General features: G+C 41.3%; 4 protein-coding genes and 1 long non-coding RNA gene across 5 annotated transcripts in view; 2 read left to right on the plus strand and 3 right to left on the minus strand.

Annotated features, from left to right (window-relative positions):
- LOC149038842 (zinc finger protein 862-like) overlaps positions 1 to 426 on the minus strand; it is a 933-nt gene extending 507 nt beyond the window's left edge. Inside the window, exons 1-2 of the mRNA XM_089185700.1 lie at positions 420 to 426; positions 1 to 83 (exon numbers count right to left, since the gene is read on the minus strand). The exon at positions 1 to 83 is cut by the window's left edge and continues 507 nt beyond it. Coding sequence (XP_089041826.1) covers positions 1 to 83; positions 420 to 426 — 90 coding nt within the window. The remainder of the gene's footprint in view (positions 84 to 419) is intronic.
- A 677-nt stretch (positions 427 to 1,103) lies between these two features.
- Positions 1,104 to 2,915, plus strand: LOC149038843 (uncharacterized). Its single transcript, XM_089186230.1, has 3 exons — positions 1,104 to 1,650; positions 1,890 to 2,096; positions 2,380 to 2,915. The coding sequence occupies exons 1-3, from the start codon at positions 1,431 to 1,433 to the stop codon at positions 2,889 to 2,891; spliced, it is 939 nt and encodes a 312-aa protein (XP_089042356.1). The 5' UTR covers positions 1,104 to 1,430; the 3' UTR covers positions 2,892 to 2,915.
- A 442-nt stretch (positions 2,916 to 3,357) lies between these two features.
- LOC149038844 (uncharacterized) lies at positions 3,358 to 5,104 on the minus strand. The gene has a single exon (XM_089186229.1). It carries the CDS (start codon positions 4,889 to 4,891, stop codon positions 3,617 to 3,619), a length of 1,275 nt encoding a protein of 424 aa, XP_089042355.1. The 5' UTR covers positions 4,892 to 5,104; the 3' UTR covers positions 3,358 to 3,616.
- Positions 5,105 to 6,129: 1,025 nt separating this feature from the next.
- Positions 6,130 to 6,993, plus strand: LOC149038845 (uncharacterized). Its single transcript, XR_016180728.1, has 2 exons — positions 6,130 to 6,470; positions 6,891 to 6,993. It is a non-coding gene; the product is annotated as an uncharacterized LOC149038845 (long non-coding RNA).
- A 682-nt stretch (positions 6,994 to 7,675) lies between these two features.
- Positions 7,676 to 13,303, minus strand: LOC113680502 (uncharacterized). The gene is made up of 3 exons (XM_089185701.1): positions 12,972 to 13,303; positions 12,162 to 12,823; positions 7,676 to 12,120 (listed from the first exon to the last, which is right to left on the minus strand). The coding sequence occupies exons 1-3, from the start codon at positions 13,301 to 13,303 to the stop codon at positions 7,676 to 7,678; spliced, it is 5,439 nt and encodes a 1,812-aa protein (XP_089041827.1).
- Between the last annotated feature and the right edge of the window lie 492 nt (positions 13,304 to 13,795).

Below are 13,795 nucleotides of genomic sequence, written 5' to 3' on the forward strand. Positions count from 1 at the left end.
TGATGTTGCGATGTATTGAATGAATGTCGTACAGGTGTTGATGTTGTGGTATGTTCTACCCAGTGTCAGTCCTTTTGCCTCATCTAGATCGCAAAGCCAGTTGTAATCTGAAATTGATTTCTTATGCTTGGCAACTGCATGAGCATTTCTGAATAACGACCTCAACTTCCCGCTGTACTGTTTTAGCAACTGTTGCCTCGCCAAATATGCGAGGGTTTTTTCTGGATTTTGTTTTGCCTTTTGGCACTGGCTAGCAAGCTTATGAGCTGCACTGTTTTCGATTCTGCCTTATAGACTGTGCAGCCATCTATGAATTTATTCGAAGTCAAAACGCTCTGTGAAATCAAGGTTTGTTTGTTTTCCATACACCACTCACATGTCGTGCCGTTTTCATCATCTTTTAACCAAGGGCGGCCAACCTGCCATTTCGAAGAAAATTTCCTCGTACCATCCTCTCTATGGGAAGAGACGAAAACTGGTAAATGAGTAGGACTGGCGATTTGCCAAAGTGACCCAGCAGCCAAAAGATCTTGCCTCCGTTATTATGTTATCTGTAGGTTGCGAAAACTATACCATTTTTCATTCATTGATAATGCCACCATTTTTCAATCAGTTAACCTGTTAAAGTCTTAAAATAAAACCACACTATTATCAATATATCATCAGTCCCAACGGCTCTTTTTTATTGTCTTCTACCCGTATTGAACAGTCACTGAAAGTGGGACCACTCAAATAATAAAAATAATCTTTCAAGTAATTAATTCATAGCGGAGCTCGCAGAGCGTAGCCCCATAACTTTACGAAATAGTAGTAACCCATCAAGCCGAAACATTTGGTTGTAAGACCGTACAAGGTTCTACTTTTAGCATGCGCGGCCAACTGTACCACGGGCACTATCTTAGCCATTACGTAATGGAAGGGCGAGGGAGAAGGTAATGCGCAGGCGCGATCGCATGCGTAACTTGGATACCCCGTTAGTGTTCGCTAAGAGACACCGTCATATGACGATAGAGTGCGCATACTCGAACGTCGAGCTGCAGTGTAGCGTACTGCGGGCACACGGTTAGGCATTGCATGAGGGCTTCACGACAGCTAGTAGATGAAAGGCCGATTTACACGACAGAAAATTTTTGGCACGGCTCGGATAAAATTGATACGCGTACCAGAAACATTGGTTCGGCACGGATGAATTTAGTCGTGTAAACAACTTTGCCTCATCCGTGCCGACCGATGTTTCTGGCACCCGAACCAAAATTTTATCCGTGCTCGGACCTACTCGCGAGGTAGTCCGAGCACGGATAAAATTGTAACGCGTTCCAAAAACTTTAGCCCGGGTCGGATAAAGTGCGTAGTGTAAACGATAAGCCGTGCCAAACCAACATTTTCCGAGTGAGCCTTTATGCGATTAGTCAGTACCATTTGTTGGGAGCATGTGCAGAAAGTTCACTTCACGTTTCAACATGGCGGAAGCAAACTCCAAAGGAAAGTCGCCCAAAAAATCGCGTGGATACTCATGGAAAGAGGAAGATGTAAAGGAATTAATTCAAATAATGCAAGAAGAGACAGTTATGTTTAGTCTGGATAATGCGAAGACGCCAAAGGAGAAAAGGGCCGCTTACAAAACTGTTCAAGTACAGATGCAAAAGAAAGGTAAGCTGATCGATGTTTATGCCCCAGGGGTTTATGCGAAAGGTTTTCAATGAAAAACTAGTTAGATCGAAATTAGTACTTTCCATTTGTAACAGGGACTCTTCAAATTTCATCGTGATGCTAGTTAAGGTACTGGATGTTATTTTCGCTCGCCATTTCGTATGTCAGATAATGCAAGCCTTGATGAAGAGAAGTGTTTGTTGTAGAATACCTGGCAACTTAGCCTCTTTGTTTTGTAGGTATTAATATCAGTTTAGATGCCATCATTAACAAATGGAAAAAGCTGAGACAGCAGTACAAACAATATCACGATAAGCAAAAAAGAAGTGGCACTGAACGTCAGAAAAAATGGAAGTTTTTTGATGAGATGGATCAAGCATGTGGTCACAGGGACACATCTTCGCCTGCATGCCTTATTGATTCAAGTGCACCTGCTGAAAGTACAGGTTTGTTTCATCATCATCACCATCATCATCATCATCATCATCATCATCATCATCATCATCATCATCATCTTCATGTTCGCCAGTCACTACAGCCTGAAGTAACATCATCATTTACCAAAATTAACAAGATTTTGATTTGTAATGCTGACAGAAGTGGTAGCTCAGTATGTTACTGTCTTACAAACTTTTACTAAATGCAACTTTGAAGTCACATAATTTTCTTGTACTTCCCCTGTTTACCTTACCTTCTCTGTGTTCGTAATTGTTTTGTTCCCCTGTTAAGATTTGGATAGCGGAACAGAAGGGAACATTGAGGACGAAACCAACGTCGAATCTGGTGATGAAGCTGACAATGAAGAGTTGAGCTCAAATTCAAAAGGCAGTGTTGAGGGAAGCAGTGGGGCAAGAGAGGAAAGACTAAGTGGGGCAAAAAAACCCAAATTGGAGATGGAAGCGGAAGCAAAAACTGATACGAAAAAAAACAAAGTTGTCAAGAAAGGCAAAATGACCAGATTTGAGAAATCGTTTGTAGTGTTAACCGAGAGCTTCAAAACTGCCGCTGAACAGGAGATGGACATGCTTGTAAAGCTTGAGAACATGCGCCAAAAAGAAATGTTGGTGCACGAAATACGGCTGAAAGAATTAGAGAATGAGCGTCGCAGGGAGGAGCGACAACATGAGCTGATGTTGGTTAATCTTTTAAGCCAAAATAGAAATCCATTTCAAAGAATAGATTTCTATGAAGGAAGCAACCCTGTCCACAGTGGCAGTGAGAGCAGCTTTTATGAAATGTAAAGACTTATAGTTTTCAGAGATTGCCGTTGATTGTTGTTGATGTGAAGAGACAATTTGTGAAAAGGCTTTTTTCCCTCTGTTTTGTAACCATCTGGTTCACATCTTTCATACGGAAATAGTTTTACGTGACTGTTTATTGTCCTTGAGACCAAATCATTTGGTCATTTTAAAGAAGGTTAAAATCAGCAAGGGAATATACTGTTCTGTACACTATTGATGCATTGTGTTTTAGAAAACATGGGTAAGAACCAGAATTAAAGACTTTTTTAAGTGTAAGAAATTTTGGCGTTGTTTAAGCTGACATCTTACTGATATGAAGCTGGAATAGAAGTTAAAAGTTATGTTCATCAGGACTAACAAGTTTCTGTTACAAATTTATTATATTGTTAATTTAAGAACCACTTGTGGAACAAATTTGTTACTATCATTGTTAATATTTCTCTGAAAACCACTTTCAAATAAAGTTGCTGTTTGAACTGTTTTTATTGTGATCATCATTGGTTTATTTATAATTTACATGAGAAACTCAACAGACTAATTACTTTTTTTTTCAATTGATGTTAAAACCTCGCACAAGCAGAGATACAACTTTTTGATTGCAAAACAAAACCTCCCACAAAAAAGTGCAAGATGTCATTGATACAACAATTCATATGATAAACTCAGGATCCATGGCAGCAACTGTCTAACTGAAATGAATGCGAAAGTGTTTTGTGACTGTGAAATTATTCACCACCCCTTCCAATATGTCGGCCCTCTGGTGTCCTAAAGAATAGTGCAAGGGCATCTCGAATGTTGGCGGCATCTGTTTCAGTCTGTCTTTCGATAATTGCCAATGGGATGATGTCGGGCTGTTCAACAGCATTCTGTATATCCTCGAGCCATTCTTCTAAAAAGGCATCCCTCTTTAATTCACAGATGTTATGAAGGATGCATGAAGCAACCACAAGGTAACATGTGGAGTCAACAGCCATATCAACGCGCTTAAGAACTCGTCGAAAACGTCCTTTCCATCTACCAAATGTGTCCTCTACAGTCATACGTGCTCTGCTAAGCCTATAATTAAAGTGCCTCTGCCAGTTGGGTGTGTTTTGATTTTCTGGGTAAGCTTTTATTAGCCAGTCCAAGAGAGGGTAAGCAGGGTCGCCAAGAATAACAGGAGCAATATCAATACCGAGTATTGTTTCTTTGATATTGGGATGAAAAAGATCTCCGTTACATCCACGATTATAAATTTCTGAATTAGAAAGCACTCTTGCGTCATGGACGCTGCCTGGCCAACCAATGACCACATCTCGAAATAAGTACTTTGAGTCCACCATTGCCTGCAGCACTATACTGTGATAAGATTTCCTATTTATATAATCAGTACGATTTTCCAGAGGAGCTTGTATTGGAATGTGGGTGCCATCTATAGCACCTGCACATGAGGGAAATCCCCATTTCTCCTTGTAGAGCTTCATGACTTCACTCAAATCTTCTCCCTTTGGTATTGACAAGAAATCTTTTTCCAGCTTTTTTGTTATTGCTTTGCAAACATCTTTTATGCAAAGACAAACAAACGACTTTGATATCCCAAATAAGTTTGCTATTGTCCGGTATTCCGCTGTGGAGCTCATGTAATAAAGTGTTATGGCTGTTCTCTTCCTTGGGGAGATGGCTTTACGCATTGAAGTATCCTGACGACCAATTTCGTCTTCAATCTGTGAAACAATGTATTCAAATGTTGTTTTGGAAACACGAAAGTTATCGTACCACTCCTTGTCGGTGAATGCGGTTTCCACGATCTGAAACCATTGATCTGTGCGTGCCAATGTCCAGAATCTTCGCTCTATAGTATTACAAGCTAGCACGGATGCAATTATCAACAATTTGTATATTCTTCTTCTTTTTCTGTTCTTCTGGAAAGATAAAGACGAAAAGCTTGACTTCGTAATTCCTTTCGAAAAGACGCTAGATCTTTTTAGCAGGAGAAACTCAAGATACTTTTCGTCCGCCATGATGTTCTTACTTAGCAAGCCGCATGCGTACGAAGCGAGAATTGCGAACGCTGGCCAAGATGTTGAGCCTTTTACCCGAACCAAGACGTTAATTCCAACCGCTTAGCACGGCAGAAAAAAGGACGTGTAAACAAGCACCAGTGCTACTTTTTTTTGGTACGCGAACCGTTTTTACCCGAGCCGTACCAAAAATTTTCTTCCGTGTAAATCGGCCTGAAATTTGTCACCCGCGTTTTGAGCGGGAAAACAAACTGGTCAGGATGTAGTTGAACAGTAATTCTCAGTATTTTGCCATTTCTAAACAACTCGTAGGACAACAATACCGGCAGAGTTTAAGCTTTGTCAACCGGAGGAAATTGTTATAATTCAAGTTTGTGGAGAGAGGGTTTTAATTGAAAATAGGCTGGATATAAAGAGAGAAAGCGACCAAAGAAAGCAACAAGTAAACGGCGTAAAGCGAGTCCAGAAAATCGCGCAAGAAAGTTACAAAGGACGCCAAAATAGGCAGAATACGGCGAGAGGAACACGAAAGAGAGCAATTAAGGGCATAAGTAAAAAGGCGAGTTTCTAGCGAAGAGCAACGCGAGAAGGAAATACAAAGTCGCTTCTGAAAACAGACTGAAAAGAGATCATCAACAAAGAGAAGCGAACTGCAAAGGATCCGCGAAAGCAGAGAAGGTAAGTCGTGTCCTATCTGGGTTTTCTCTTACGCTAAGACCCAGAAAAAAATTCAAACCTTTTTTTTTCCAATCGTCGTTTGATACTAGCTTCAGTTTTGAATTCAACTGATCACGTTTCGGTTAAACATTGACTCTGGCATTCATCGCCTAAAAACTCTTACGCCGGTTCATCGCTCGAATAATATTGCATAGTGTTTGTATTCTTCAAGTTATTTCTTGTCCTTTCGTTTGAAAGTTTAATACAGTCGTGGTGTTATGGGAAAAGAAGTTATCTTAAGTATTTTGTTTTGCCTAGAAAGTTTTCAAAATATGTCGAACGGCGAGCGCAAGTTTCAACTTTTTTGTCTCTTCAGTTAATTATCACAGGATTTACTCTGTTTATTCGAAAAATTTGCGTTTTACCGAAGATGTGTTGTTTTACCCTAAGAACGAAGTAATGGCCTTTCCCAAAATTAAAATAAAATGGGATTGAGTCAGCGATGTTCATGTTTATATTAAGTCTAACGTGGTAATTTGATTTTGACGATATTGTCATGTGAGAACCCGCCAAGCATCTGTCAAACAAACTCACGGGTGAAATGGAGATGGTTCTACAGCGGGATGAGTGAATTTAATTGTTTGGTTGTCGTACTTTTCAGTGCTATGTTTTCATGCTTTCTACTCGATTCGTTCGAACTTCAGGAAATGGTTTGTGTCACAAAACATGGAGCCACTTTCTCTTCGCTCAACATCTCGAGGCGTTATGATGAACATGCTTGCGATACGATATTTTTTTCCTTATGCTGGAAACTGAAGAATTAATCTCTAAAATTGGTAGTCGTCACATTTTGCAAGAAGCTTCCGAGCTGTGATCGTGCAATTAAACGGGGTTCTGGCAATTTGACCTCACAAGCGCGCTGGTAAGCACATGGTTCGCGTAAATAATTGTTGTTTACAGTTATCGCATTCAAGAGCAGTTTTTGAGAGTTTCTGTAACCTCCCTGGATATTTTCTGTTGAATTCATTGGGGTTTAGTCTGGGAATTTCATAAGCGATTATAAATGAGAGACTCGTATCGGCACCATAATTTAGGGAAATTTTGTCAACATATTAACAGTTTACAATTCGCGAACCATTTTTGTAACCTACTTGGATATTCTCTCTTGGAGTATTTGAGTCACACCCTCGGAATTTCATTAGTAATTAAGAACGAAAAATCCTTATATATTGCACAAGTATAAAGCACATTTTAAACTTTCATACGATTGTAGGAAACTATACTTAATTAACCCTGGAAAATTGGCCTGACACAACTCGATGATTATTTTATTATTTTGTAGCCCCAAAAGCCCGGCTTGTGACTCTGGAGTACTGAACTTGATATGTTTAATACACAAGCCACCCTTCAAGTAGGAAGGTTAGAATAAAATTGCTTTTATGACCATATATTGCACTCGGTTAACATATGTAGATAATTACTTAAAAAATACTTATTATAGCTGTATTCAGAAGCATAGACTTGTAGACAATATGCTTCTGCTTTATTTTATTGTAAGGGGTTTCTTTTTATGCAACATGTATCCATCCTTTAATGTCCTCCTTAACCTGCCTGCAAATAGTTGAATTTTATGTTTGAATTCAAGATGAAACAGAAGTCTTGCAGAGTTCTCATTCCATATGGAATTCAGGTGAGAACATCAGTAAACAAGTGAAAATCATATGCTTCTATTATAAACACGAAGTAGTCGTAATCGTTTTCGTATAAATTCTGATTTATTCCACTCTGATATCGTACAGAAAGAACCCCTCGAGTTAAATCACACGCCCCTAATATACACTAAATTTGATATCCTACAAAAACCAGTAAATCAAGTTGTTGTCATGTGCTCTCTTTGTACAAACAAAACGAAAAGCGTGACGACTTGATTACATAACAAATACGCGTGACTGTTTATGACACTCCCCCTAGTTGATCACCTTAGTGTGAGTCAACTATATTCGCTTTGAAAAATAAACTAAGACTATATTTGTTATCGCAAAGTTCGTTGTTTCTAAATGTTCGCGTTATTTACAAGTGTGAGGAAATAAATCTAAATACGGCAACGTTTAAGGTTCTCAGGTCAGTTCAAGAGTTCACCTCAAGAGGAACAACGTGTTGAATGGGTCGTCGCAAGCGCTGGATTGAACTACCATTGGTACTCGTAACTCTAACTGAAACTGCTCGCACCTTTCCATCTCGGCCCGGGTGCAATTCTTCTACTTTCGCAAGCTTCCAGAAGCTTCGACGAACGCTGTCATTTTTGAGAATAACAATGTCTCCAACCTTGACCCCTGTATCGCCATTGTCTCCCCTTAGCCGTGCGTTCTTGATAGCATGTTCTCTTAAGCTGGTTAAATATTCATTTCTCCATTGACGAGTGAATTGTCCCAACAGATGTCTATGATGTTTAAGTCGCTTCGTCAGAGAATCGTAGGTGCTAGTGATTTCGAAATGTTGACTGTTCGGAGTTGTAGTAACTCTTCGACCATAAATCAGATCCGATGGCGTTAAGGGATACGAGATCGATTCCTCGTCGTCATACACATAAGTCAGCGGCCTTGCGTTGATCAGCCCTTCTATTTCCGTTAACGGAGTACTTAGCTCCTCGTGGGTGAGGGTAGATTTTCCGATGGTTTTTTGGATAGGAGACTTTACGCTGCGAACGAGCCTTTCCCAGCAGCCTCCCCACCACGACACCTTTTCCACAATGAAATTCCAACTGATTTGATTGTTGGTTAAATATCGCCAAACTTCCGGTGACCGTACTAATTTGCGAATATCCTTGCTTGATGATTTGAAAGTTTTTGCATTGTCCGATTGAAGATTAGCCGGGAGTCCTCTTCTACTGGTGAATCTTCTGAAAGCAAGCAGGAAATCTTGGACACCGAGTCCACGAGTCAACTCTAAGTGCACTGCACGGGTTGAAGCGCATGTAAATAAACACACGTAAACTTTGACACATTCAGCGTTGTCGACGTTTTCCTGTACGTAAAATGGCCCAGCGAAGTCGATTCCAACATTAGTAAAAGGTGGATCGTCTGAGACTCGGTTGGTTGGAAGATCAGCGAACGGTGGAGGTTTGCATGGTGCTGCATCGAATCGTCGGCAGACAACGCAGTGTCGAATGATTTTCTTGACTGTCTCGCGACCGCGTAGAATCCAGAAACGTTCTCGTAAGTTCGTAAGCGTGTCCCTTATCCCAGAATGCTTGACTAAATCGTGAATATTCCTAATAGTGAGATTGGTGAAAGCGTGTTTGGCAGGCAAAAGTATCGGGGTTCTGGCAGAAGACGCTAGGGAAGCATTTGCGATCCGTCCTTTGCATCTGATAATTCCATCGTCGTTGAGAAACAGTCCCAACTGCGGAACACGTATAGGTGGCGTTGATTTCGAATCCTTTCGAGTCAGAAAAGAAAGTTCATCGGTAAAAGACGATGCTTGAACCGAGTGTATCCACAGATTCTCGGCGTCCTTCAATTCGGTGGTTGTTAAATCTTCCATTTCTTCTTTCCGGTTTTCAAGTGTTCGGTTTTTGAGCTTGTTGATGAACTTGATCACAAACGCGGTTACTCGAATTAATTTCGTCCTGTCGCTGAACCGTCCAATGTCGATTATCTGGTCAACTTTCGGTTTGAATTTGTCGCAGGCAGTGGTAATAAGGGAATGTGTTACATCTGGTACGTTCTTGACGGCTTCCTGTAAAATTTGTTCTTCGTTCACTTGTTCCGATGGAGAAGTTTCGGGCCATTCATTCTCGGATTGATACAAAAAACTTGGACCATTCCACCACGTATTGCTGGCAGAAAGTTCTTTCGCTGATAGTCCACGCAATGGTAGATCGGCAGGATTTAATTCTCCTGGACAGTGCCTCCATAAATCTTTGGGAGTTAGACGTCGAATTTCTTCTACTCTTTGACCGATGTACTGCTTCCATACTCTTTCATTTTTGATCCAGCATAGAGCAGTTGTAGAATCACTCCAGAGAACGGTTGTGTATTCAGCTCCAATCGACTTTAACTTGTTAACAAGTCGGGCCAAAATCAATGCTCCTAGTAATTCCAATCGAGGAATTGTCTGTGCCTTGATAGGAGCGACTCTCGATTTTGAAGCGACCAATTTAACTTCGATTCGACCATCACTGTACGTGTTTCGAATATAAACCACCGCGGCGTAGGCGCGTTCTGAAGCATCACTGAAGCCATGTATCTGAGAGGTTACAGGTTGTCGCGAAAAATAGCATCGAGGAATACGATAGCCGCCAATGAACTTCAGATCTTGGAGAAACGATTTCCATCGGTGAAGCAAAGTTCCTTGTAATTCTTCGTCCCAGTTTGTTTTGTTGATACAAAGTTCTTGAAACAAGATCTTCATCTCTATTGTTAGAGGCGTCAAAAATCCCATGGGGTCGAAGATCTTGGCCGTAACCTTGAGAACAGATCGCTTGGTGAGGGGAAGTGCTTGTGCAAATGGGCACAGATCGGAGAAATTGAAGAAAATTTCGTCTGTGAGAGTGTTCCAGTTCATTCCTAGAATTTTAACTACTGCATCTTCGTTGTCAGAAGTCATTGAGTCACAACCAACACTCGATTTCGCGAATGATTCGTCATCTTCTTTGTTGACATTAGTGACCTCCTTTTGTGTGTTTGCTGATCCTGGTGAACTTTCAAGTTTCGTAATTTGCATTTGTAGTTTTCGCGAGTTCGATCGCCATTTTCTGAGATTAAATCCTCCACTGGACATAACCTTCTTGCATCTCTTGTAAACAGAGAGACCTCTTTCTTCGTCTGACTCCCCCGTTAACAGGTCGTCCACGTACAGAGATTGTTCCAATAATTCAGCGATTTCGGGGTCACTTTGTTTGTGTAGTTGTAAGTGATGTAGAATTGTCGCTCCCAAAATAGCAGGCGAGGGGCGTAATCCAAACACGAACCGTGTGAACCTGTATTGTACAATTTCAGGCTTAACGCAATCTGGGTTTCTTAACCATAAGAATCGAAGAAAGTCTCGATGATCCTCTTGGATTCCTACCATAAGGAAGGCCTTTTCAATGTCAGCTGTGATACCGACAGGATTCTTCCGAAAGCGCGCTAGCATATTGAAAACATGTGGGATGTGATTTGGCCCAGTTTCAAGGAAATCGTTGAGTGACTTCTCTTGGTTACCAGATTTTGCTGACCCATCGTACACAATTCGTACCTTCGTAGTCTCACGATCCTTTCTTACTACTGCATGATGAGGCAAATAATGATGTCGCGCAGCAATTTTCTCTTTATTCGGTACTTGCTCGATTATCCCCTTTGATAACTGGTCTTGAATGATGTTGTCGTATTCGGCTAATAACTCTGGGTCTTTGCGCAGCTTGTGATGTAAGGATCTTAATCGCGATTCGCACAACAGATAGTTGTTGGAGGATAGCGGCAAACAATTTTCTTTCCACGGTAAATTGACTTCGTATCGGTCTTCGCTCCATGCAACGTCGATTTTGAAAGATTCCTTCGTTTCCTGTTGAGTCAGATCCTTAATGCCAATTGCCTCAGTCTCCCAAAAGTTCTTCAGAGTGTTCGTGAGAACGTCGTCTTCGTTTCGGGCAAATAGGTCGTCATGGCCTTCGATTATTAAATTTGAATGCGTAACATAACTCCGATCGAGTGTTCCTTTAACTGGTCCAGACAGCAGCCACCCGAGTTTGCTATTTACAGCAATGGGACCTTCGTCTCCTCGTCTTGTCTCCCCCGTTACAAAATGCCAGTAATAATCGCAGCCGATCAGAATATCAATCGAACCTTCGGCGTCAAACGGTTCATCCGCTAGCTCCAATCCATCCAAATGCGGGTAGTTTACAGAGACCTTGCCAGGTAAAGGCGAACAAATAACCGGAAATGTCAGAGCAGAAATTTTAATGGCATCTTCGCATCCAGACCTTCGTACTTGTAATTTCACAACATCACAATTCTGCTTCTTGTACTTTGCTTCTCCAAATGTGTTCAAGTTGAGTCGTTCAGTTTGAAGTGATTTCAGATGAAGTGTTGCTCGTAAATTCTCAGTGATGTAAGAGCGCTGACTTCCACTGTCGAAAAGTAATCTCACCACGGTCGATCTAGTCCCATCTTCGTTTGTCGCTACAGCCTTAGCTGTTTGAAGTAACACTCTGCAATTCGGTTTTGAACTCTCGCGATTTGTCGTAGTTGCTGTTGTGATGCCAGTATTCTCTCTTTCGTTGATCGTCTGGTCCCTAGGTCTTTCTTGTGTAGATCGGTCGGAATTGAGGGGACGTTCTGTATTCTGCGCGTTGTTGTTGTTGTTGTTGGAGGAGTTCGCGTTTCGTGGACAAATCGATTGATGGTGTCTCTTGTCGCATCTTCTGCAAGTTTTCTGGCATTGATCCTGTTGATCATGTGCCTTCCCTTTCGAAGGCACATGAAACATCTTTTGTCCCGAGCAAGGATGGTTCTGCGAGCGTTTAATTCGGTGACCGTTTCGCACGAAGCTGAGAAATGTTTCCCAGAACAGTAAACACAAGTCGGCGCAAACTGTTGGGTTTGTGAATCAGCAAGATAGGCACCAGAAGTACCGGGTGGAATAGTGGGTGGCAAAACCTTCGATTTATCAGGAACAAAATGTGGAGGAGGCTGTCGTTTTGATTCTAAAGGTGGGACGGTTTTAACTCTTTCGCTCATTTCTCTCGCTTCGATTTCGCGTTGTAAAAGGTCGAGCAGCGGTTCGATTTCCCAGACATCTTGACTAGTGTTGCGAGCGACGTGAATTCGTATATCGGGAGGAAGTTTCGACATAATTACCGGAATGAGAAGACTTCCATATTGTGCAGATTTGATGCCCAGGGCTTCTAAGCCTCTTACGTTTACGCTGATTTTGTCATACAAATAACGGAGTTGAGAAGGCCTTTCTGAAGAACATACGGAGATTTTCAAAAGTTCGTCCATGTGGGAAGCGATGATTTGTTGTGGTTTTCCGAATCGTTTCATCAAAATGTCCACAGCCGCTTGGTAGTTGTCTTCGGTAATCGGTAACCCTGCAATGGCGCGTGACGCTGCTCCCTCGAGTTGAGCTACTAGATAATTGAACTTTGCGATTTTCGATAAATTCGGGTTCGAATGGACGGCACTTTCGAATGTATCCCAGAACGGCTTGAACTGAGTCACTTCGCCTCTAAATTTCGGTAGGGTGAGCTTTGGTAGTTTAGATGTCGATGCATTTGTTGTAGGAGGTGTACCACTATGTTGGGAAGTTTGATTCGGCGAAGGAGGAGCTGAAGAAGCTGGAGGAGATCCCGTTGTTTGTATGGCTTGAGTCGAAGGAGGCGTCGATAGTGAACCGGTCGGAATAGAAGGGTTGTTTTCTGTAAATTGTGCCGCGGATCCACCGGTTGTCGTGTAAGTTGTACTCGTATTTGAGGGCGTTGTCGTGAGGGACAAGAGCGTCCATTACTCGCATTTTCAATGTTTCGGCTTCGTCAATTTCCTTTTCGATTTCCTCCACTTTACAGACGGATGCGATTTTTTCGTCTAGATCTGAGACCAGTTTCGATTTTTCCTTTAAAATTTCTTCGATTCTCGTTAACTTGTTTTTTGTTTTGATATCCCATTCGGAGGTCGCATTTTCCAAGATTGTATCGGCTTCGCCGATGAGCTTCGTTATGACTCCTCTGTTGGCCCCGCGAGTTTCTCTTAGTCGTGGTAGATCTCCTTCTGACATCTTTTCTTCAGGTCGTGATTTCGAGCCCCACGTTGGGCGCCATATTATAAACACGAAGTAATCGTAATCGTTTTCGTATAAATTCTGATTTATTCCACTCTGATATCGTACAGAAAACCAGTAAATCAAGTTGTTGTCATGTGCTCTCTTTGTACAAACAAAACGAAAAGCGTGACGACTTTGATTACATAACAAATACGCGTGACTGTTTATGACAGCTTCTCCTGAATCTTTAATTTTATTGCCCTGGTTTTTTTCAGAAACCCTATTTTATATCTCTGTGTGACAGCTAATGATTAAAAGCTCAGTGAATAGATATGCTTTTTTTTAGTAATTTTTTAAATTCCATCTTTTTGTTTTTGGCATTTACTATTTTAAAATTCATAAATGGCATTCCCTTTTTATCCTTGTAAAGAGATATTGCACATTTCTTTAACTAAAATATGAATTATGAAGTCAACTTAATTTCAGTGAGTTTGAAACTTCATTTTA

The sequence above is a fragment of the Pocillopora damicornis genome, chromosome 10, assembly GCF_964200805.1.
Source record: "Pocillopora damicornis chromosome 10, jaPocDami1.2, whole genome shotgun sequence".
NCBI classification, from domain to species: domain Eukaryota; kingdom Metazoa; phylum Cnidaria; class Anthozoa; order Scleractinia; family Pocilloporidae; genus Pocillopora; species Pocillopora damicornis.

Coding starts and splice junctions, on each gene's coding strand:
- LOC149038844 (XM_089186229.1), bottom strand. CDS start 4,891: ATGGCGGACGAAAAGTATCTTGAGTTTCTCCTGCTAAAAAGATCTAGC.
- LOC149038843 (XM_089186230.1), top strand. CDS start 1,431: ATGTGCAGAAAGTTCACTTCACGTTTCAACATGGCGGAAGCAAACTCC. Junction 1,651..1,889: donor AGTACAGATGCAAAAGAAAG/GTAAGCTGATCG, acceptor TTTGTTTTGTAG/GTATTAATATCAGTTTAGAT. Junction 2,097..2,379: donor TGCACCTGCTGAAAGTACAG/GTTTGTTTCATC, acceptor TCCCCTGTTAAG/ATTTGGATAGCGGAACAGAA.
- LOC113680502 (XM_089185701.1), bottom strand. CDS start 13,303: ATGTCAGAAGGAGATCTACCACGACTAAGAGAAACTCGCGGGGCCAAC. Junction 12,824..12,971: donor TACAACTTACACGACAACCG/GTGGATCCGCGG, acceptor TTCCCAACATAG/TGGTACACCTCCTACAACAA. Junction 12,121..12,161: donor GCCACCCACTATTCCACCCG/GTACTTCTGGTG, acceptor CAAACCCAACAG/TTTGCGCCGACTTGTGTTTA.